The sequence below is a fragment of the Ipomoea triloba genome, chromosome 3, assembly GCF_003576645.1.
Source record: "Ipomoea triloba cultivar NCNSP0323 chromosome 3, ASM357664v1".
Classification (NCBI taxonomy): domain Eukaryota; kingdom Viridiplantae; phylum Streptophyta; class Magnoliopsida; order Solanales; family Convolvulaceae; genus Ipomoea; species Ipomoea triloba.
The window spans coordinates 525,256-546,620 of record NC_044918.1 but is presented as its reverse complement, the minus strand read 5'-3'; the positions used below and the strand labels follow the sequence as shown (position 1 = coordinate 546,620).

Genomic DNA, 21,365 nt, shown 5'->3' with positions numbered 1-21,365 from the left:
AACTTCCTTTGAATGAGGGTAAATCTGAAAGAAAGTTAATATAGAGTATCTAGATTACAATATTCAACTTCTTCATAACCACGTTAGTAAAATTATTTTTCAAACAATTATGTAAAATCCAAGAGTGCAGGGGTCAAAAAATTAAACCCCGCGAAAAACGTGAAGGACATTCTGTAATCTCAAGCTGGTGAGAGTTAGACGACGATACGATCACCATAGCTCACGAGCTCCGGCCTCACGGAAGCATTGATCTCTTTCTGAATTAGGACTCAACCACCGCCGTCGCCGGCGCCGGCGCCACCGCGCTGCAGTGACTTTCCGATGCCATTCTCCGCCCGACGCGGAGGAGGCGGGTGGCCTCACTCTCTTCTCCCCACTACCACTAAGCCTTCCCCGAAACATCCTCGTAAGTACCGCAAACGCGCCCTTATCAGAGACTTCATACTCTCCAATTTCTTCACCATCGGCATCTTATTCTCTCTCATCTTCTTCATTCTGATCGTCTACAAGTACGGCGTCCCCAAGCCGCTCCTCTCTTCCCAATTCCGTTCCGCCCGATCCCGCTTTCATCGGGCGCGGAAAACCGTTCACCGGGAATCCCCAACAAACGGCGCCGTTTTGGAAGCGTTCGTGGATATAACAACCAAGGGACTTTACGATAAGATTCAGTTCATTGATGAGGACGGCGGGGCTTGGAAACAGGGATGGAATGTGAGTTACGTAGGAGACGAATGGGAGTCGGAGAAATTAAAGGTTTTCGTGGTTCCACATTCGCATAATGATCCCGGCTGGATCTTCACAGTCGAAGAGTACTATGATCGACAATCCAGGCTTATCCTCGACACCATTGTTGAAACACTTTCAAAGGTAAATAAACTCGCTCTTTGATTTCACTGTGTATAAATCCCCGGCCAGTGTTTAACCTCTTTCTGTCTGATTTTTGGTCTGAATTAATTTAAGGATGTTCGTCGCAAGTTTATATGGGAAGAGATGTCTTATTTGGAGAGATGGTGGCGGGATACCTCGCCGGAGAGTAAAGAGGCCTTCATCAACTTGGTGAATAATGGGCAGTTAGAAATCGTTGGAGGTGGTTGGGTGATGAATGATGAGGTAAGGCAGTCCAGTATTTTCTGCAACTTGTAAATTAAACCTTCTCACATTTTTCCTTCTTGGTCATCTCTGCAGGCTAACTCGCATTATTTTGCAATTATAGAACAGGTACAAACATAATCTTTTTTTTTTTTTTTTTTTTTTTTTTAAATTTGTTTTCCTTTGCTCTCATTATCTTTCATGCCAAGATTGTACTTAAATCCACTGTGAAGTATATGTTGGGCTCATTTCTTTTTGAATGAAAAGATAAACTCGCAGCCACTACTCGAACTTGATAAATTATCACTTTATAACCTTAATCGGCAAAGGATCAAGGAGGTAAGTGGGGCTTAAATTAAGAAGGCCTATTAGGTAAGTGGGGCTTAAATTAAGAAGGCCAATAGGCTGCTCATGCTAAGGATTGAACTTGTAATCTTGTTACCAAGTGACTAACTTGGTTGAGGTTGCCCCTATATGTGCTCATGTAATGGTTTTACTGTTAGATGTTTTCTGTGTGGTATGAGGTTGTTTTGTCTCATAATATGTCATATCATGATAATTGGTTGTAATAGAGTGGTCATATTGTAATTCTGAAGACATTGTTGCCATGAACTGAACTCCATCATTTTCTCATTTTGGGACACAGGTGACTGAGGGAAATATGTGGTTGAATGAAACTGTTGGTGTAATTCCTAAAAACTCATGGGTTATAGATCCATTTGGGTATTCTGCAACAATGGCTTATCTTTATCGCCGTATGGGTTTTGAGAATATGCTTATACAGAGGACACATTATGAGTTGAAGAAGGAACTGGCTTTGCATAAGAACTTAGAATATGTGTGGCGACAAAGCTGGGATGCTGAAGAAACAACTGACATTTTTGTCCACATGATGCCCTTCTATTCATATGACATTCCACATACCTGTGGTCCTGAGCCTGCAATCTGTTGTCAGTTTGATTTTGCAAGAATGGATATGTACGATCGCTGCCCTTGGGGCGAAAAACCAGTGGAGACAATCCAGGAAAATGTTAAGGAAAGGGCACTTATGCTGTTGGATCAATACAGAAAGAAGTCGACACTGTATAGAACAAATACGCTTCTTGTTCCTCTTGGAGATGATTTTCGCTATGTTAGCAGTGATGAAGCTGAAGTTCAGTTCAGGAACTATCAACTTCTGTTTGACTATATCAATGCTAATCCTGACTTGAATGCTGAAGCTAAATTTGGCACTCTTGAAGATTATTTCCAGGCGCTGAGAGAGGAAGTCATCAGGGTAAACTATTCTCGTCCAAATGAGATTGGCTCTGGTGAGATTGGAGGCTTTCCTTCTCTCTCAGGCGATTTCTTTACTTACGCTGACAGGAACCAGGATTACTGGAGTGGCTATTATGTTTCTCGCCCTTTCTTCAAGGCTGTTGATCGTGTACTGGAGCAAACCTTGCGCGGTGCTGAAATGATGCTAGTTTTCCTTCTAGGACAGTGCCAGAGACCAACTTGTGAGAAGTTGCCGACTGGATTTGGCTACAAGTTGACAGCTGCGAGAAGAAACCTGGCACTGTTTCAGCATCACGATGGGGTGACTGGTACTGCCAAGGATCATGTGGTTCAGGACTATGGAATGCGAATGCATATGGCCTTGGAAGACCTTCAAATCTTCATGTCCAAAGCTATCGAGGTCCTGATTGGGATTCGCAACGAAAAAGATGATCAGACTCCATCTGAGTTTGAGCCAGCAGAGCTTAGATCCAAATATGATGCTCAGCCAGTACACAAAACAATAGCTGCCATGGAAGAAACCCTGCAGAGTTTGGTCATTTTTAACCCACTAGAACAGACAAGAGATGAAGTTGTGACAGTGATTGTTGGCAGGCCAGATGTGGTGATTTTGGACTTAAACTGGACATGTGTGGAAAGCCAGATATCTCCTGAATTACACCTCGATAAAGGTAAAATTTTCACTGGAAGACATCACGTCTACTGGAGAGCTTCAGTTCCTCCAATGGGGTTGCAGACTTATTACATTGCTAATGGATTTCCTACCTGCGAAAAGGCAAAACCAGCACACTTAAAAATGTTCATGCCTGGTAAAATTGCTTGCCCTGCACCCTACACTTGCTCAAAAGCAAAAGGAAACGAAGCAACAATTCAAAATCAGCATCAAACACTTACTTTCAACTTGAAGTCTGGGCTGTTGCAGAAAGTAAACTCAAATGTAGTTGGTGAAGAAATAAGCATATACTCCAGCAAAGAAAGTGGAGCATATATATTCAAACCAGATGGTGATGCTGAGCCTATTTCACTGTCTGGTGGAGTGATGGTTATTGCCGATGGCGAATTGGTGAAGGAAGCACACTCTTTCCCAAAGACGCCATGGCAGAAACCTCCGGTTTCCCATAGCACCCGAATCTATAACTGTGACGGTTGCTTACAGGACTACATTGTTGAGAAGGAGTACCATGTTGAGCTTATTGGACGCAACTTCAACAACAAAGAATTGATAACTAGATTCAAGACAGATATTGACAACAAAAGGATATTCTATTCTGATTTGAATGGATTCCAAATGAGCCGCAGGGAAACCTATGACAAGATTCCTGTTCAGGGAAACTATTATCCAATGCCCTCTCTTGCATTCATGCAGGGATCAAACGGCCAACGCTTCTCAGTCCACACCCGCCAGTCACTGGGCGCTGCAAGCCTGAAAGATGGATGGTTGGAGATCATGCTTGACCGGAGGTTGTTGAGAGACGACGGGAGGGGTCTTGGTCAGGGAGTGCTGGATAACCGGAGGATGAACGTCGTCTTCCATGTTCTTCTTGAGTCCAACGTTTCAACCGTTGCAGATTCTGTTACGATTTCTAACCCGCTTAGCCCCTCTCTTTTATCTCATTCGATTGGTGCCCGCTTAAACCATCCCCTCAACATATTTGTAGCTAAGAAAGCTGAAAGAATCTCTGTGCAGCCACCACCGCGGTCCTTCTCTCCAATGGCAGCTTCTTTGCCCTGTGACTTGCATATTGTGAGCTTCAAGGCGCCACGGCCCATGAGAAATTCCCAGGATCCCCGTGAAGATCCCAGGTTTGTTCTTGTTTTCCAGCGCCGACACTGGGATTCCTCGTACTGTCAGAAAGGCAGATCGAACTGTTCAAGTGTAGCTGACGTGCAGGTTAATCTGTTTGGAATGTTCAACGACCTTGATGTCTTGAACCCAAAACCTACGTCTTTGAATCTCTTGCATGAAGACACCGAGATGCTTGGCTATGGCAGTCATTTCAGAGATGGCGCCAGGGAAGGGCATATACTCCTTTCTCCCATGGAAATTCAGGCTTATAAGTTGGACCTACGGCCCCACCAACTATGAAATCATTTTATTTTTCTTCTTGAAAAACTTCTTATTTTCTTGATTAATTTTAAAACTAATTTTCAGTTCAAATAGTGGGAACAACATTCACAGAATAGATTATTAGAGTTCTGAATACAAATTCTGCAATCAACTTGTCATTTAAAAAAAAAATAAATTACGAGGGAATTCTACAGCCACTAACAAATGGTGTGTACTGAGTAAATTCCGCCTTGTGATCCTAACTGACAAAAGACCACAATGAGGTAAACCAGGTCAACCTAAGAAGGCCAATAGCCTGTTCCGGCTGGAAGTCGAACTTGTAACCATGTCTTTTGACTGAATAAAAAAGACTGTATACTGCAAATGATCCAAACATAAAGAAAAAGCAGATTTTGATCCTTAATGTTAAACAGATATAGGATCCTGTGTTGATCCTTAATGTTCTTATCTGCCTGACAGGAAGTGGAAACCTGGGAGGAGGCTCACAGGGATTGTTGAGAATGACAGATAAGAAACACAGCAACAATGTACACTAGGTATTGACGTATTGTTTGTCTTTTGGAACAAGAAATTCAAGAATCAATTTTTACATCAATGGGTCTGTCAAGGTTATAAGATTATCTCAGCTGCTTCTCAAAGATCAACTTGTTTTAGCCCTGGAAGTCATTTGAGTATACACTTGTTACCGGAATTAGATAGTGCTGAGGAAGAGGAGTTCTACCTGAAAAGGAAACGGTTTCCTTATCAGTTGAATTCCAGACTCTTGTAGCGACAAAGTTCAGAATCATCTCTTCGGCACACTGTCATACACTGCTTACCTGAAAACTGGAAATTTAATAAAATCAAGAGGTCGCACAAATAGGAGTCAATGCCGGCTATCAAGTGTACCAAGCAAGCAATTTCAGTCTTTCTGACAAGAAAGGCTGAACCACAAAAGCTCATGTAAACTTCATAAAGTTCATTGCTAGAGTGTTTACGAATATCTTAAATGAAAATTTTCAATCATACCTAGAGAAACAATTCCAAAGGACAACCGCAATCTAAAAAGAATCAATTTTTTTCATCACGATTCATTGGATAATGAGTGAATAATTTTCTTTGTTCCAAAATGAGGTATCGTAACTATAACACAACATATGCAACATTTTTCACAATCTTCCTTGTACATGACTTTGCCTCAAGTAACTGTTAAGACATCTTGGGGTTTTGTAAAAGAATGGAAGTGATGGAACAATTTAGTTTTGTTTTTATAAGGAGAAAAAGCACGGTACAATTTCATCAAAATATACTCGAGAAAAAGGTATACTCTCTCTTTCTCCCTCTCCCTACATACAAGGAGAAGAAACAGGCTTTTATAGCACGCTAAATGAACTGGAAGTGGCTACTTACCTCATGCATATGTCTGTTATGGGCTCTCCAGGTGAGCTAAGAATGTCTTCACAAGGGAATTTGCTCAACACACCCAATTCTGTTAACTATCTTTGATACATTCAACCTGAATAGTCAAGTCCTTTATACCGGCATCATGTAATATGTCCGATACTTTATTCTTTGTAGCAATCTTGTCAGTATCTGTCGAGACGCGAAGGTGGAGAGTGCCTACCACATCTGTATTTGTGAAGCTCCAAGCGTGCAGACTCTGAATGTCACACACGCCTTTCATCTTCTTAACATTGATTATGGCTTCCTTCAAGTCGTGCTCGTGAGCTCTAGGGACTCTTTGCAGCAGAATTTCGGCTGAATTCCTGAGCAGCGGGATAACTGAGGATACTATCAATACGGATATGAAAATTGAGCAGGCGGGATCTGCAACAAGCCACCCTTTGTATTTAATTAAGAGGGTTGAAATGACGACCCCGACACTTCCCATTGTGTCTGCTAGCACGTGCAAAAAGATGCCTTCCATGTTATGGTCAATGTGGTGGTGATGATGCCCTTTTTCTCCGCTGTTTAATATAACTTTTTCGTTACTATGCTGGTGAGAAACAGCGACATGTTGGTCAGCATTGTGATGGCATTCGTGGTGGGAGTGATCATCGTGGTGATGAGGGTGGCCATGGTCGTGAGAATGTGAAGATTTACTTCCGTGCCCTTTGTTGTCATGCTCGTGCTGCCCTTTACTACATTCATGATGCTCGTGATCACCGTGGCATTGCTTATCATGACTAGAACACGATTTCTCGTGGCAGTCATGGACAACAGTAACATATTCTTCCTGGTGATTGTGAACTGGATGGCCATGATCATGTGTATGATGGTGATCGTTGACGTGGGGGCTATGAGACTCAGATTGGGAATGGGAATGGGAATGAGAATGTGAATGTGAATGTGAACAGGATCCACCCCCGCCATGGGCATGATGATGTTCCTCGTGAAAGAAAATCAAGCCCACAATGTTAACAAAAAGCCCTCCAACGGACACAGCCAGCAGACTATTAGTAGAAATCTCCTGAGGGTCTAAAATCCTCTCGAACGATTCAAGAACAATCAATGCTCCAACGAGTACCAGGAACACAGCATTTACATATCCCGAGAGAACCTCAAATCTCCCTCGACCATAGTTAAATTGAACATTAGCTGGCAATCGGGATATGTATGATGCATATAATCCAATAGCTAGAGCGGCACAATCAAATAGCATGTGACACGCATCCGATATCAACCCAAGGCTATTACTCATAAACCCGGCAACAAACTCCACAACCATGTACGCCGTATTGATCAAAAGAAAAAGTGCAATCTTCCGCGACTTCCTTTCACTCAAGATGTGGCGAAGGGGCTTCATAACAGCCACACTTAAAGACTCAGACGATTCCAATTCCAATTCAAGATAATTAGAATAAACCGGATCCAAATTCCTCACGGCTATCCAAAGCAAGAATCCACAAACCAACAGTCCCCAGAGCGAAAGCTCGGGGAAATAAAACAACTCGAGGATAAGAGTACACACGTAAGTCACAACATACTCTCTCTGAAAATCCTTCGATGCAGCATTTGGCCTCTCATCAGTGAAATTCTCACTCAAAAGCACACCAAACACTACTGTATTCACTAAGGGCCAACCGAGATTCGATAAAGAGATATTATCCCCTTCTGCTTCAAACACAAACATACTTATAACAGTAGGTATGAACAGCCAAACCGTTGTATAGAACAACGAAACCAATCGAACCCGTTTTTGCCCCATTTCCCTTATACTCCCTGAGTTCATTGAAACCCTTTCATAGCACCCCAAAAACCCAGACAGAAATGGAAGCAACATAGGCCAAACCCTAACACAATTCTTACTAATCCCAAACTTACTAATATTCACAGAAGACAAAGGAAAACATTCAATTCGGTCCCAGCTAACAGATAAAAACAGTAACCCAAGGAACAAAGCTACAAACCCAGAAATCTTAGATGATCCAAATTTGTGGGCATTACCAAAGTTTCGGTTTTTTCCACCGGCAAAGAACCGCGCGGCCACGTTTCCTGAAATCTCGGCCAGAATCATCGCTGCAGCGCCGCAATACCTGAGGGCTTGGAATCTGAGGAGAAAGATCACAGCTTGGAGGAAAGATTTTGCTAAGAGAAGGCTTTGCTGGGATTGGGTCATCAAGGTGAGGGAGAAAATGGGGTAACGTTGCTTTTGGCGAAAAGGGTCTCGAGAGGGAGAAGAAGAGAGGGAGGTGAAGAGAGAGAAGGAGAGAGTGAGGAGGAAAGAGAGGAGGGAGACGAGGAAAGAGAAGGGGAAGAGAGAGAAAGAGGAGGGGGAGGAGCGGAGGAAAGGGAGGAGAGAGTAGAGAGAGCGGAGGGAGAAGAGGAGGAGGAAAAGGAAGGAGATTGAAGAAGTTTTGTGAGAAGATTTGAGGGGAAAAGAAGAGATTTTTGAGGGGGTAGGGGTGGGTGTTAAGGGAGGATAGAGGTGCCTTGAAGGAGTGGGAGTGGTGGTCGGAACTGCGGTGCGCGGTGGCAGGGATAAGCGGTGTGGGCGGTGATGGTGGTGGCGATGATCATGATCGGCGGCCATGGTTACGATCGGTGAAATAATGGAGCTTACGATTTCCGATCTTGTCTGATCAGACATGTCGAACGGTTGTTCACTAGCAGCCGTTTTGGAGTGACCGAAAAGTAAAAGTCGTCAGGCATTCTCTGGGCTGGACCATCAATGATTCCGGGCTTCATCATTGGATCGAATAGCCCATGATTTTTGGGTAATATAGTCTGTATTCATGTTTTAGTTAGGCCTATTCATCTAGTGGGTTAATAGCCCATCAAAATATAAGCCTGCAATCTTCATACCCGTTTTGGCATATAAAATGCATGAGCTCCTTAAACTATATTTGAGAATACATAATCTAAATTATAAATATGTGACCAAAAAACTTTATTCCACCCATGGTTACAAAAATCGTGCCTGCCGGCTGCCGGCCATCTAGACGACTTAGGCAACCTATGCGCCGCGGCGGCTATATCACGACGGACTAGATAGGTAGATGACTAGCTATTGTTTCGTTTTTTTTTAAATGGATTATTTTACCCAAAATGACGTTGTTTTGAGTGAAATAGCCCTAAATCGGTCACAAAAGCTGAAAAATATTTTTTTTAAAATCAAAATCAACTACTCTAATATTGATACTTTGTGATTTGATTTTGTAGAATTGTATTTTGATTCTTTAAATCTTTATACAATTTACAATTCTAGATGTTTTTAGGTTAATATTTAATATTTTAATATTAACTAATAAAATATTAAATAGTTTATAATTATCAAGTCTTAAAAAGAATAAAAAAAAATGTTAACACCTATCCATTTTTGCAATCTTGATTCCACCTCAATTTTATTTTTTTTTAATTTTGAAGTTTAGTTGATGCAACCACAAAAAGAATGATCAAATGTATTTTCTCAAAAAAAAAAAAAAAAAAAAGAAAAAAGTAAGTAGAAATGTAGAATGTCACATTTTCTCCTCCTAGTGCGGTTGAGCGCGTATCAGCCTTTATCCATGCCTAGAATTATGTATATCTATGGTATCACTTTAACATATGGCTTTGTCCACTTGTGTTTTTTAAGAGCCTACCTATACATAATGATGTATACATCATTAAAGAGAAAAAACAAAGGACCATGTCCATGCATATGGTGTACCAATGTACCATACTACCACCTAGGTGGCCAAAAGAGGTTTATAATGCCAATATACACACGCAACACCATCCTAGCTTGCCTCAAATTAAAACACCATTTGCATGTCACAACATAATTAATTATCGAAAAGAAAATTTTAACCATGACTGTAATCAATGATTAAAAGTAAAAGCCAATGATTAAAGTAAAAATACTTTTTTTAAAAAGGGTGGAGGGGGGCAATACATCATATGCATGTCATAACAGAATTAATTATGGAAAAGAAAATTTTAACCATAGACTATAATTATTGATTAAAACTAAAAGTCAATGGCTAAAATAAAAATACAATGTACTTATTGAGAAATTAATTAAGAAAAAAGGGTAATAATTCTTATGAAGAATTCTTCTTCTCCGTAACTAAATAGTAAAACTTAAATTTGAATTTTTGTCAAATTTATATGAGTTGGAGGATAGAGAAACAACAAAAAAAGGAAAATAATAAATAAATAAATAAATATATATATATATATATATATATATATATATATATATATATATATGCAAGAATGCACCACTTGTTCAGAGAGGTACCAGGGTGTGGTTCATTTGTGCATTTTATTATATGTATTTCTAAACACGTTGTGGTGCATTTATGCATACCCTTAATTGTGCAATCCACACTGTTGCACCGGAAAGCCTGTCCACAGACCACAATTGATCCGTACCTATATATATGTGTGTGTGTGAAATCTAAACTTAAAAATTGTCACCGCTTCTTGTTGTGAAGACGTACTGATGGTCACTAGCAAAACAAATGTTATGAATTTATTTTGAATTGTTAACTAATTGAGCAGTATCCCAAAGAATATGTATGCATGTGTAAATTTATATCATTGTAATTTGTCAAGTCTAGAAAATTCTAAAAGCTGGCTAATTTTTATAAGAATGATGACATAGAAAGAATGAATGCACGTAACAAATCTTGAAGATTAGACGCAACTAGACGTTACGTTAGTGGTTGTTTCTGCAACTAACCTTAGCTTTCCCATAATCTCCCTCAAATAACTCTTCTCAGCTCTCTCCATCTCATCATGCATGGTGGTGGAACCATTCAATATTCCCAAGAAAAGAAACCAACAAAAAACACACAAAGTGACATCCATCTCACACAACCACGACTTATCGTCAATTCTGGGAAGATAATTAAAGCAAACAGCCATAACGTACGAGACGAACGAACAAGCAAGCTACATATGTATGATTCGATGTTGTTTTCTACTAGTCTTTCTAATGCGTTATGACATGCAGTACCTTTAATGTGGTCGTGTTGTTTGCTTGGGCATTTTACTTGCTTTATTTGTATCATATGAACATACATTATTTGTCCTTACTTTTCTTTCCTCTTTATTTCGTGCATGGTCTTGATAAGATGTATGTCTATCTATCAATCTCATCCATTCAAACTCATCATTGTTGCAACCTTTTCTGTCATAATTATTAGAGAAAATCATATGCGTACACGGAATTTCAATCAATATGATATATTAGGTTATACTAGCTGGAGTAGGATTTTTTCAGTGTGCATTTTCGGGGATTGATTGTGGGTTTCTTCGTTGTCCAGATATGATATTATAGGCATAGTACATGTTAATGGATATTTTTTGTGTTAATTGCTAGTGGTGTATTTTTGGTATGATATTTTTATAATAGGAAAATAGTGTATTGCATATTTAAATTATGGTTTGCATTCAATATTGGAAAAGTTGAGATTTTTTATCAACAGAAGAAGAGAGTGGTTGGAAGTGGGAAGCCTAAGATTAAGGATAAAAAGTTAGGTTTTTTCGATCGCTTTGAGAATCCGGAAGAATAATTGATGCTATTTTCAAACACTAGTGGTGCTATTCACCACCAACTGAAAGTTATTGAAAAATTTGAATGACCAGACCAATGATTATTGTCAAAAATTTTTATAGTTGTAGTTTTTGATAAGTTTTTGCAGGTACGAGTAGGAAATAAAAGATTAGAATAAAGAGAAAAAGGAAAAAAAAAAAAAAAAAAGAAGAAGCAAGTCTGACAAAAAAAAAAAAATAAACAGAAGCTCTTACGTGCAAACTGGGCACGCAAGGTGGGTTGAACGTGCGAACATGGGATCCCTCTCTCTTTCATGCAGGTCCCACTTGCTCAGTCCAAAAACTTCTCCTCCTGCAAAGACCCAAAAGCTTTTCTCTTCTCCCACTTTCATCCACATCAGCTATGCTTCCTCAAAAATCAGACCAAGATCTACTAATGGGGATGCCCTAAGACTGAAATACACTTTTTTTAAAGGTAATAAAATTTTCATGTCATCACTTAGGGTAGTTGGAATAGAAATATTTATGTCTACATTTTGAGTGGTCAATAAAATAGTAAGCTAGAAATAAAGTATTGGTAATTAATCAAGTGACACATTATATTAAGAAAGTAAGAAAGAGATTTGCTATGCAAAGCGAGCTTGCGTGTTGATCCATTAGTGTACTAAAGAATGACTACAGAAAGTCTCTTCAATTATATAAATATAATGGAACCATTTACACGTGAAATTGGAATTAATGTATTGTTTTCTTTTATGTGCAGTGTTTAATTTAGATATTTGTATTTTAAATATATTTTTGAGTATCATATATATCATCAACCATATTATAGCAGAGATCAGTCCATGTTTCTAAAGTTAGGTTGTCCCATACTAAAGCAATTCCAGTCCACTTGATCGGACGTTGATGACTATAACTTTTTAAGTTCAAGCTACCTATTGGTTTCGTCTCAGACCGAGTAACCGTTGTTACTATATATATGTGTGGTATGTATCACAATTTACTTTGAAAAAGCAAGGAGATGAGTGATTGTCCAGTGTTCCACTACATACGTACAATTTGTAAAAGCAAAGAGGCGGCCAGGATAGAATCTTGGTCAAGTAGCAGTGCCCCATCCCCACCTTCTTGGTGCTCCAATGGCTAATTAATTAAATATATTACTCCGTATTATATAAGTGTAAGAAATGCCATTATTTATTCACTCTAAGCTCTCTCATATCTCATATGATTTGTAGATAAAAACAGGGCAGAATATATATAATACCATTCAATTCAGCCATGCTAGCTTAGCTTAGCTTAGCTTGAAGGGGTTTAACCATATATATTTCTGTTTCATCTTCTACTCTCTTTCGATCTAGCTAGACATGGCGGGCGGGCAAGGTCTCAACAAGCCATGCATTCTCCTCATAGGTAATTAACTTCACGTACATACAATATAACGAACGAACCTTAATTATTAGCTTAACTTGTTTCCATTTTGGTTTTTGATTGTTCTTGAAAATCTTGGATTTTTTTGGGGGTGTTTTTAATGATGTTTTTTGCATGTTTGTGGGGCGTTGGATGGAGCAGTGATAGCGGGGATGGAGAGGTTTACGTTTAAAGGCGTGGCGGCGAATTTGGTGACGTATCTGACGGACGTGGCGAAGATGAGCAACTCGTCGGCGGCGAAGCTGGTCAACAATTGGTGCGGCTTCACCTCTATGGTGCCGCTGCTGGTGGCGCCGTTGGCCGACTCTTACTTGGATAGCTATTCAACTATTTTAGGCTCTGCATTTTTCTATATCCTGGTAATTACATACTAGTACGTGTAGTACTGTACTCCTGCCTACCTACCTATAATTAACCTTATTAATTACCTGCTTTATTTGTTTAAAAAATACTACTTCTATTCTCAAATTCTACCCCCTCTCACAAATTCTGGATGTAAATAATCTTTTCCGAACCTACAAGATTGAAAATGTTCTATCTTTTTTGCTACATCAGGAATATAATTGATGGAGTAGAATTTGGGAGTCTCCATAGTAGAACTCTGTTTGTCTACCCACTTTTGCATTACAATAGTTAACTACACAAAAATATTGGTAAGATAGTTAGGTTGGTAATTAGTTTTAAATTAGACTTCTTATGAGAGTTGTTTAGACTTTAATTCTAAATTTAACTCTTCATAAAAGCAGACTTTCTTAATTTGAGTCCTTCATGCTTAGGACGCTGTTGGTCAGAGATTAATTTGAAAGGTTGGGTACTTGTTGTAAAACAAAGTTGACTACACTATACGTGAAATATGCTAATTAAAGTCTGACTTTAAATAGCACTTATTAGCTGCAGTAGAGCGACTTTTTTCACGTAATTAGCTTAATTAGCTTTTATAATTCGCAGTTGGCGATGACTAGACGCCATTAAATAATTCCCCTGAGCTCGGTGGGTGTCGACGTTTAGGCCATTCGTCTCACCATAATATTTGAAACCCGAGTCATCCCCCACTCCCACTAACAAAATTCAACGCTACTATTGCCAACGTTTTAATTTACACGTCCGTAACAGTATTGTTCGATCCTGTACTGTGTTATGATATGATAGTTTGTTTAGGAAATTTAACAATATGAAAGGAACAGTAAAGTAACGTGTGAAAAATAATAACCCTATTTAATAAGTGGTTGCTATGGTTGATTAGATTAGAGAGTATAACTGATTGATAATATTAGCCCAGTGTAGAGAGGTTTTAGTAAATTAGTTCTCAGTTTGGTATAATTTCTTTAAAAAAAAAAAAAAATTAATTGGAAGCATTGCTTTGAACAACATTTTGAATTTTAGCAATTTGAAATTAAAAAAAAAATTGATTAACCAAATACTTTTTTAATCAAGTCAAGCAGCTAATAGTGATCAAATAAGTCAAAATTGGCTGATAATTCTTTCCATTTACAGGGTCTGGTAGCGTTGACATCAACGGCGATGGGGTGGCCGCCGGGGAGAAACGGCCACAAAATAAGCTCTTCTTCTCTCTCATGGCCGCTCCACTTGATTTCACTAGGCCTGGGTGGCTATAACCCATCCTTGCAGGCCTTCGCGGCGGATCAGCTTGGAGATGAAGACGACCTGCCGACAACCAAGGACGACAAGAGCTCCACCAAGAAGAGTGTCTTTTTCCAATGGTGGTATTTCGGCATTTGCTGTGGCAGCCTTCTAGGAGTCTCGGTCTTGTCTTATATCCAGGACACAATAGGATGGGGCGTTGGGTTCGCCATTCCCACCATTGCCATGGTCGCTTCCATTCTCGTTTTCTTGTCGGCTAACCGCTTCTATGTGCATAACAATTCCAAAGAAATATCTCTGGAGAAAATGATCAAGGCCATCAAAGACACCGTGTTGAGATTGAAAAATCGCGGCGAAATGTCGCTGCCCAGTAGCAAACCAGACACTGTTCATGAGCTCGAGTAAGTGCTCTTTCTTATAATATATAAACGTAATCCAATAAGTCTAGACTTTTAATTGAGATTGACCTTACACTGTTGAGCATATAATATTCTCTCCGTCCCATTTTATCTGTCTTACTTTCCTTTTTAGTTTGTCCTAAAATAGTGTTATCTTTCTAAAATTGAACATAACTATCATTCTACATTTTCCAATTTACCCTTTTGACTTTTCAACTTTTTAGACCATTAATGAGGCAAGTACAATTGTATTTTGTACAAATTACACCTACTTTTGAAGGGTAAAATTGAAAAGTTAGTATCATTTGTTATGTTGTATTAAAAACAGTGCAAAAAGTAAATGAGACAAACAATTAGAACTGAGTGAGTATATAAACATAAATGTACAATCCAACTATACACTAGTGTGTTACTAGGCTTCAGGAAAAGCCACTGTGCAGTCAAGATTCAGATTCAGAAGACACTGAGAGTGCGGACAAGAAGCAGGACAGTGGCGGCATAAATGTCGTCAAAATCGCGCGAGTAGTGATCCGTTTATTACCTGTCTGGACGTTGCTTTTAACGTTTGCCGTGATCTTCCAACAACCCGCGACATTCTTCACCAAACAAGGCATGACGATGACGAGAAACCTCGGACCCAATTTCATGATCCCACCCGCCGCGCTTCAGAGCGCGATTACAGTCTCCATAATTCTCCTCATGCCTCTGTACGACAAATACTTCATCCCCCTGGTGCGCGTGTTCACACGCAACGACAAAGGCGTCACCGTGCGGCAAAGAATGGGAATCGGAATGTTTCTGTCGGTAATAGCCATGGTGATTGCCGCCTTCACTGACCAAAAGAGGCTCGAAATCAGCAGAAATCCGAAGAATCTAAGCTTAGAAACAGTGCCGATGAGCATATTCTGGCTGCTTCCTCAGTACATTCTCCTCGGAATCTCCGACATCTTCACAGTTGTCGGGATGCAAGAGTTTTTCTACTCTGAAGTCCCCGTGAACATGAGAACCTTAGGGATTGCTCTGTACACTAGCGTATTTGGCTTTGGAAGCTTCTTTAGCTCCCTGCTTATCTCCATTGTTGAACATTTCACAAGCTCCCCTGCAAATCACCATGGATGGTTCTCTGATGATATGAAGGAAGCCCGTTTAGATAACTATTACTGGTTTCTCTCCGTGTTGAGTGCTGTTAGCTTGATCTTATTCGTAATCTTTTGTAAGTTTGATCGTTCTTGAAAGTTTGGATCTGGACTTTATTATGGTACTAGTATGGACTGGACTGTCAGTAACATATGTAAATATTATTTTTGTAATGTTGCTAGTAGTACAATCTGTTAGATCTAAAGATATGTTTGGTTGACAAGTTTAGCTATCCGGGATGGAGTATCAAAATCATTGTTTGATTGACATGTTTTTAAAACACTATTGTGATTTTGATTACACCTTAATTGCAAAACTCATTCCCTTCCTCCTCAGCGGCTTTCCTAACTATTAATAATTATTCTCATTTCACTCTATTACCAAATATGCAAAATATTTTTCTCATTCCACTCTACCACCAAACATGCAAAATATTTTCATCAAAATTCATTACCATTACAAGTATAAATTTGATACACATTCCGATTTTGATTCTCATGTGCAAACCAAACACACCTTAGCTTAAATATAGTCTAATGATAGTAAAAGCAGTGTTGATCTCCCACCATAATTGACATCAAGTTACTTCGGTAGACTATTAGTCATATATTGAATATTCTGTATCCCATAATTCAGATTTATAGTAGACACTAAATTATTCAGTCCAACCAAACTTAGTAAACCTATAGCGAACTTGTACCACTTAATTAATACCCTAATACTGCTTATATATTATTAGAGAAAGTCTTACACAATCATCAATCAGTGTGAATTACATAAAAATTATTAATATGATTGTTCTATAAGTAAAAAATAGAAATCTAATTTATGCCGGGGCTGGAAGTGAGACTCTTGGGACTTGAGATTAGGGATTTCGTCAGAAATCTAATTATTGTTGTTGTACGAGGAATAATAAAGGACCTGGGGCTGGAGATTCTGCTGGTTCGGAATAAAGAGCTCTGATTCCTTGAACATCGTCTTCCTGCAATACTCTGAGCTTCACACCAGCATTAATAGATGGCCACATGACAGCTCCGGGTACGTTAGTATGAGCAAGTCCGAGAAGGTGTCCGATTTCATGCAACACCACGGACTGGATATCCATTTGCTCCGGCGAAGGATCTGCGGACCAAGCCTCGTCAGCGTCGATGTGAAACGCACCGCCCGTGGGTGAGGTGGTGACGGTAATAATGGTTACCGGTATATTATCTGAGTATTATTGAGTATCTGAATACAATGTTGAGTATAGTGTTTGAGTGCAGTGCTCAGTATACAATTGAGTTCAGAATGTGTTTTGTCTAAGTTCAAGTGTCGTAAGAAGTGTCCCTTCTACAAGAGTTGTGAGCCTTTTTATCTCATTCAGCTCAGTAATGGAGCGTTAATGCTAAGGGCTGAGGAGCCGTTGAACATTAATGCCTTGAGCTGAACGTTGCTAAGGAGTTGAACGTTGGACATCAATGTTGAGGGGCTGAACGTTGGGCATCAATGCTGATGAGTTGAACCGTTGAGCATTGATGCTGAGGAGTGAGGTGTCTTGGGTAGTTTGAACGACAATTGTTTTGCTTTTGAGTCCTGCCAGTGGTTCCAGGTTGTGCTAGTGGTTCCGGGTCGGGTACCCTAATTACTCTGCCACCAACGTTCGCAAGGATGTCGGAAAGGTGACAACGTTGAAGGGATAAAATATCTCAAGAATTATCTTAAAAGGTTTGGTTATTTTGATGATTTTTTTAGTATCAATGGAGGGGAAGAAGATGATGGTTTTGATGATTTCCTAGAGTCGGCCGTGAAAACTTATCACGCCAATCACCGCCTCAACGCCACCGGAGTTTTGGACGCGGAAACGGTGTCGCTTTTGGTGACGCCGCGGTGTGGGGTGGCGGATATAGTCAACGGCCAGAACTTAATGGGGCGGCGGCTCGGAGCCTTCCACGCCGTTTCACATTACGCTTCCTTCGGCTCCGAGTTCAGGTGGCTGACCGAAAAGAGCCACCTCACATACGGCTTCGCTCCCCGCACGCCGCTGTAGTTTTTCGCCCAGGTGGCAATGGCGTTCGGTGAATGGGCCCGCCAAGACCCATTTTTCGTTCTCGGAAACCGACTACGAAACCGCAGATCTAAAGATTGCTCTGTTCGTCGGCGACCACGGCGATGGGTACCCGTTTAACGGCCCGTTCGGAGTCGTGACCCACTCCACCTGACAGAGTAATTAGGGTACCCGACCCGGAACCACTAGCACAACCCAGAACCACTGGCAGGACTCAAAAGCAAAACAATTGTCGTTCAAACTACCCAAGACACCTCACTCCTCAGCATCAATGCTCAACGGTTCAACTCATCAGCATTGATGCCCAACGTTCAGCCCCTCAACATTGATGTCCAACGTTCAACTCCTTAGCATTGATACCCAACGTTCAGCTCAAGGCATTAATGCTCAACGGCTCCTCAGCCCTTGGCATTAACGCTCCATTACTGAGCTGAATGAGATAAAAAGGCTCACAACTCTTGTAGAAGGGACACTTCTTACGACACTTGAACTTAGACAAAACACATTCTGAACTCAATTGTATACTGAGCACTGCACTCAAACACTATACTCAACATTGTATTCAGATACTCAATAATACTCAGATAATATACCGGTAACCATTATTACCGTCATTGGTGCTTTCATTGAGAGCCGAGATCAGATCTCAGGCTAAAATCACAAAATCAAAAAACCACTCAGTTCATCTCATCACTATCAATGGTCATCCCGGATCCAGCAGCTCTCATGGTTCTCATCGAGTGAACAATGGTCACCCCTCGGGTGATCTTCGTGGGCAACTCAATGGTCACCCCTCGGGTGATCTTCGTAAATAGCTCAACAGTAACCACGTGGGAGATCGCCGCAGTGGTGATCTCCGTAGCCAACTCAACAACAACCACGAGCACTTCCTCCTCAAGTGCTCCGTCTCCTTCACTTGTGCGTTCACCTCTTGTAAGCAGTGGCGTTACCCAGTGAACGATGCTCCCATCCAAGTAGTGGACTTACAAGCAGTGGCGTTATCAAGTGAATACTACTCCTATCCAAGCAATGGACTTCCAAGTCCGCCTCCTTCACTTGTGCGTTCACCTCTTGTGAGCAGTGGCGTTACCCAGTGAACGCTGCTCCCATCCAAGTAGTGGACTTACAAGCAGTGGCGTTACCGAGTGAACGCAGCTCCCATCCAAGCCGTGGACTTCCTCAAGCGGTGAGTGGCGTCACCTCATCAAGTAGCGCTGCTCCTCAAGCAGCGTCACCTCATCAAGTGACGCTGCTCCTCAAGCAGCGACACCTCCTCAAGCGGTGAGTGGCGTCACCTCATCAAGTAGCGCTGCTCCTCAAGCAGCGTCACCTCATCAAGTGACGCTGCTCCTCAAGCGAGCGTCACCTCACCATGCTGGTGTTACCTTATCAAGCGGGTGTCACCTCATCAAACTGGTGTCACCTCATCAAGTGGCGCTGCGTAGGGTGTCACCTCATCAAGTGGCGCTGCTCCTCACGCAGCGTCACCTCATCAAGTGGTATCACCTCCTCAAGTGGCGTCACTTCCTCGAGCAGTGTCACCACCTCGAGCGGGCGTCACCTCATCTAGGGCATCCGCCCTTTTCAAGTGGCGCTGTTCCTCAAGCAGCGTCACCTTGTCAAGTGACGCTGCTCCTCAAGCAGCGTCACCTCATCAAGTGGTGCTGCTTCCTCGAGCAGTGTCACCACCTCGAGCAGGTGTCACCTCATCTAGTGCATCCGCCCTTTTCAAGTGGCGCTGCTCCTCAAGCAGCGTCACCTCATCAAGCGGGTGTCACCTCATCAAGTGGTGCTGCTTCCTCGAGCAGTGTCACCACCTCGAGCGGGCGTCACCTCATCTAGGGCATCCGCCCTTTTCAAGTGGCGCTGTTCCTCAAGCAGCGTCACCTTGTCAAGTGACGCTGCTCCTCAAGCAGCGTCACCTCATCAAGTGGTGCTGCTTCATCGAGCAGTGTCACCACCTCGAGCAGGTGTCACCTCATCTAGTGCATCCGCCCTTTTCAAGTGGCGCTGCTCCTCAAGCAGCGTCACCTCATCAAGCGGGCGTCACCTCATCAAGTGGTGCTGCTTCCTCGAGCAGTGTCACCACCTCAAGCAGGTGTCACCTCATTTAGTGCATCTGTCATTTTCAAGTGGCGCTGCTCCTCAAGCAGCGTCACCTCATCAAGCGGACTTCACCTCCTCAAGTGGCGCTGCTCCTCAAGCAGCGTCACCTCCTCAAGCGGTGAGTGGCGTCACCACCTCGAGTGGGGTAAAGCAGGATAAGGGCAAAGCCTGCGAGACTTCTTAAGCAAATGGAAAAAAGAAGTCAACAGCGTATATGACTTCGACTCGAAGGCAGCAATTCTCACCTTCATCCAAGCACTGAGGTCAGGCGATTTCCACAAACAACTGAACGCCCACCACCCACACTCTTATGAGGAACTCATGAGAACAGCCAACCGGTACGCAGACGCAGAGGAGGCTGACAGGAGAAAAAAGGATGAGGAGGAAGGACGAAAGAGTGGGCGACCTGATAAAGCTGGTCCGCCCAGCCAGGCACCACGACCAAACCAACCACCCTCAACGAAGGGAAGAGATGAGCGACCCCGTCTCGCCTCACCGCGGCACTTAACACCGCTTACTCACCCGATTAGCGTGATTCTAAGTCACGCTGAGGAAATGGGAATGGTGCATTTTCCCTCAGAGTGTATGGCAGTTTCTACGGGCGAGGACCAAACTAAGTACTGTCGGTTCCACCGGCAGGTTGGACATGATACTGACAAGTATTATACTTTAAAAGGACAAATAGACATGTAATCCGCTGATGGTCCGTCAAAAAACTCTCCAACTTGGCCGAGGTCAGTCCTCGGCCAATCTTGCGCTAAAAAAAAAAAAAAAAAAAAAAAAAAAAAGCCCTCGGCCAAGTTTTCGGTTAAGTTTGGCCGAGCTTAGTCCTCGTCCAAAATTTTTAAAAAAAACAATAATAATAATATAATTGGCCGAGGCCAGCCCGAGGCCAACACTTGGTCGAGGCCCGACCTCGGCCAACACTTGGTTTGAAGTCGGCCACCTCATCAAGTGGCGCTGCTCCTCAAGCAGAGTCACCTCATCAAGTGGCGCTACTACTCAAGCAGCATCAAGCGTTGCGTCACCTCATCAAGTGGGTGTCACCTCATCAAGTGGCGCTGCTCCTCAAGCAACGCCACCTCATCAAGTGGCGCTACTACTCAAGCAGCGTCAAGCGCTGCGTCACCTCCTCAAGTGGCGCTGCTCCTCAAGCAGCGTCACCTCATGTAGTGCATCCGCCCTTTTCAAGTGGCGTTGCTCCTCAAGCAGAGTCACCTCATCAAGTGGGTGTCACCTCATCGAGTGGCACTGC

The 21,365-nt window shown here is 41.8% G+C and overlaps 4 protein-coding genes across 6 annotated transcripts; 3 read left to right on the top strand and 1 right to left on the bottom strand.

Annotated features, from left to right (window-relative positions):
* Positions 1-213: 213 nt before the first annotated feature.
* Positions 214-4,558, top strand: LOC116012756 (alpha-mannosidase 2-like). Its single transcript, XM_031252408.1, has 4 exons — positions 214-867; positions 961-1,110; positions 1,186-1,218; positions 1,736-4,558. The coding sequence occupies exons 1-4, from the start codon at positions 322-324 to the stop codon at positions 4,451-4,453; spliced, it is 3,447 nt and encodes a 1,148-aa protein (XP_031108268.1). The 5' UTR covers positions 214-321; the 3' UTR covers positions 4,454-4,558.
* A 241-nt stretch (positions 4,559-4,799) lies between these two features.
* Positions 4,800-8,505, bottom strand: LOC116012757. Of its 2 annotated transcripts, none has more exons than XM_031252409.1 (2): positions 5,825-8,505; positions 4,800-5,260 (listed from the first exon to the last, which is right to left on the bottom strand). In XM_031252409.1, the coding sequence occupies exon 1, from the start codon at positions 8,502-8,504 to the stop codon at positions 5,907-5,909; it is 2,598 nt and encodes an 865-aa protein (XP_031108269.1). In that variant the 5' UTR covers position 8,505; the 3' UTR covers positions 4,800-5,260; positions 5,825-5,906. The 2 variants fall into 2 exon arrangements, with proteins under 2 accessions (XP_031108269.1, XP_031108270.1); XM_031252410.1 differs by having other exon boundaries at positions 4,800-5,253.
* A 3,903-nt stretch (positions 8,506-12,408) lies between these two features.
* LOC116013814 (protein NRT1/ PTR FAMILY 5.8-like) lies at positions 12,409-16,260 on the top strand. 2 transcript variants are annotated; one of them, XM_031253748.1, is made up of 5 exons: positions 12,409-12,572; positions 12,758-12,805; positions 12,965-13,182; positions 14,318-14,826; positions 15,240-16,260. In XM_031253748.1, exons 2-5 carry the CDS (start codon positions 12,760-12,762, stop codon positions 16,054-16,056), a joined length of 1,590 nt encoding a protein of 529 aa, XP_031109608.1. In that variant the 5' UTR covers positions 12,409-12,572; positions 12,758-12,759; the 3' UTR covers positions 16,057-16,260. The 2 variants fall into 2 exon arrangements, with proteins under 2 accessions (XP_031109608.1, XP_031109607.1); XM_031253747.1 differs by having other exon boundaries at positions 12,754-12,805.
* Positions 16,261-17,607: 1,347 nt separating this feature from the next.
* Positions 17,608-18,158, top strand: LOC116012002 (metalloendoproteinase 2-MMP-like). The gene is made up of 3 exons (XM_031251457.1): positions 17,608-17,618; positions 17,692-17,928; positions 17,999-18,158. The coding sequence occupies exons 1-3, from the start codon at positions 17,608-17,610 to the stop codon at positions 18,156-18,158; spliced, it is 408 nt and encodes a 135-aa protein (XP_031107317.1).
* The last annotated feature ends 3,207 nt before the right edge of the window (positions 18,159-21,365 follow it).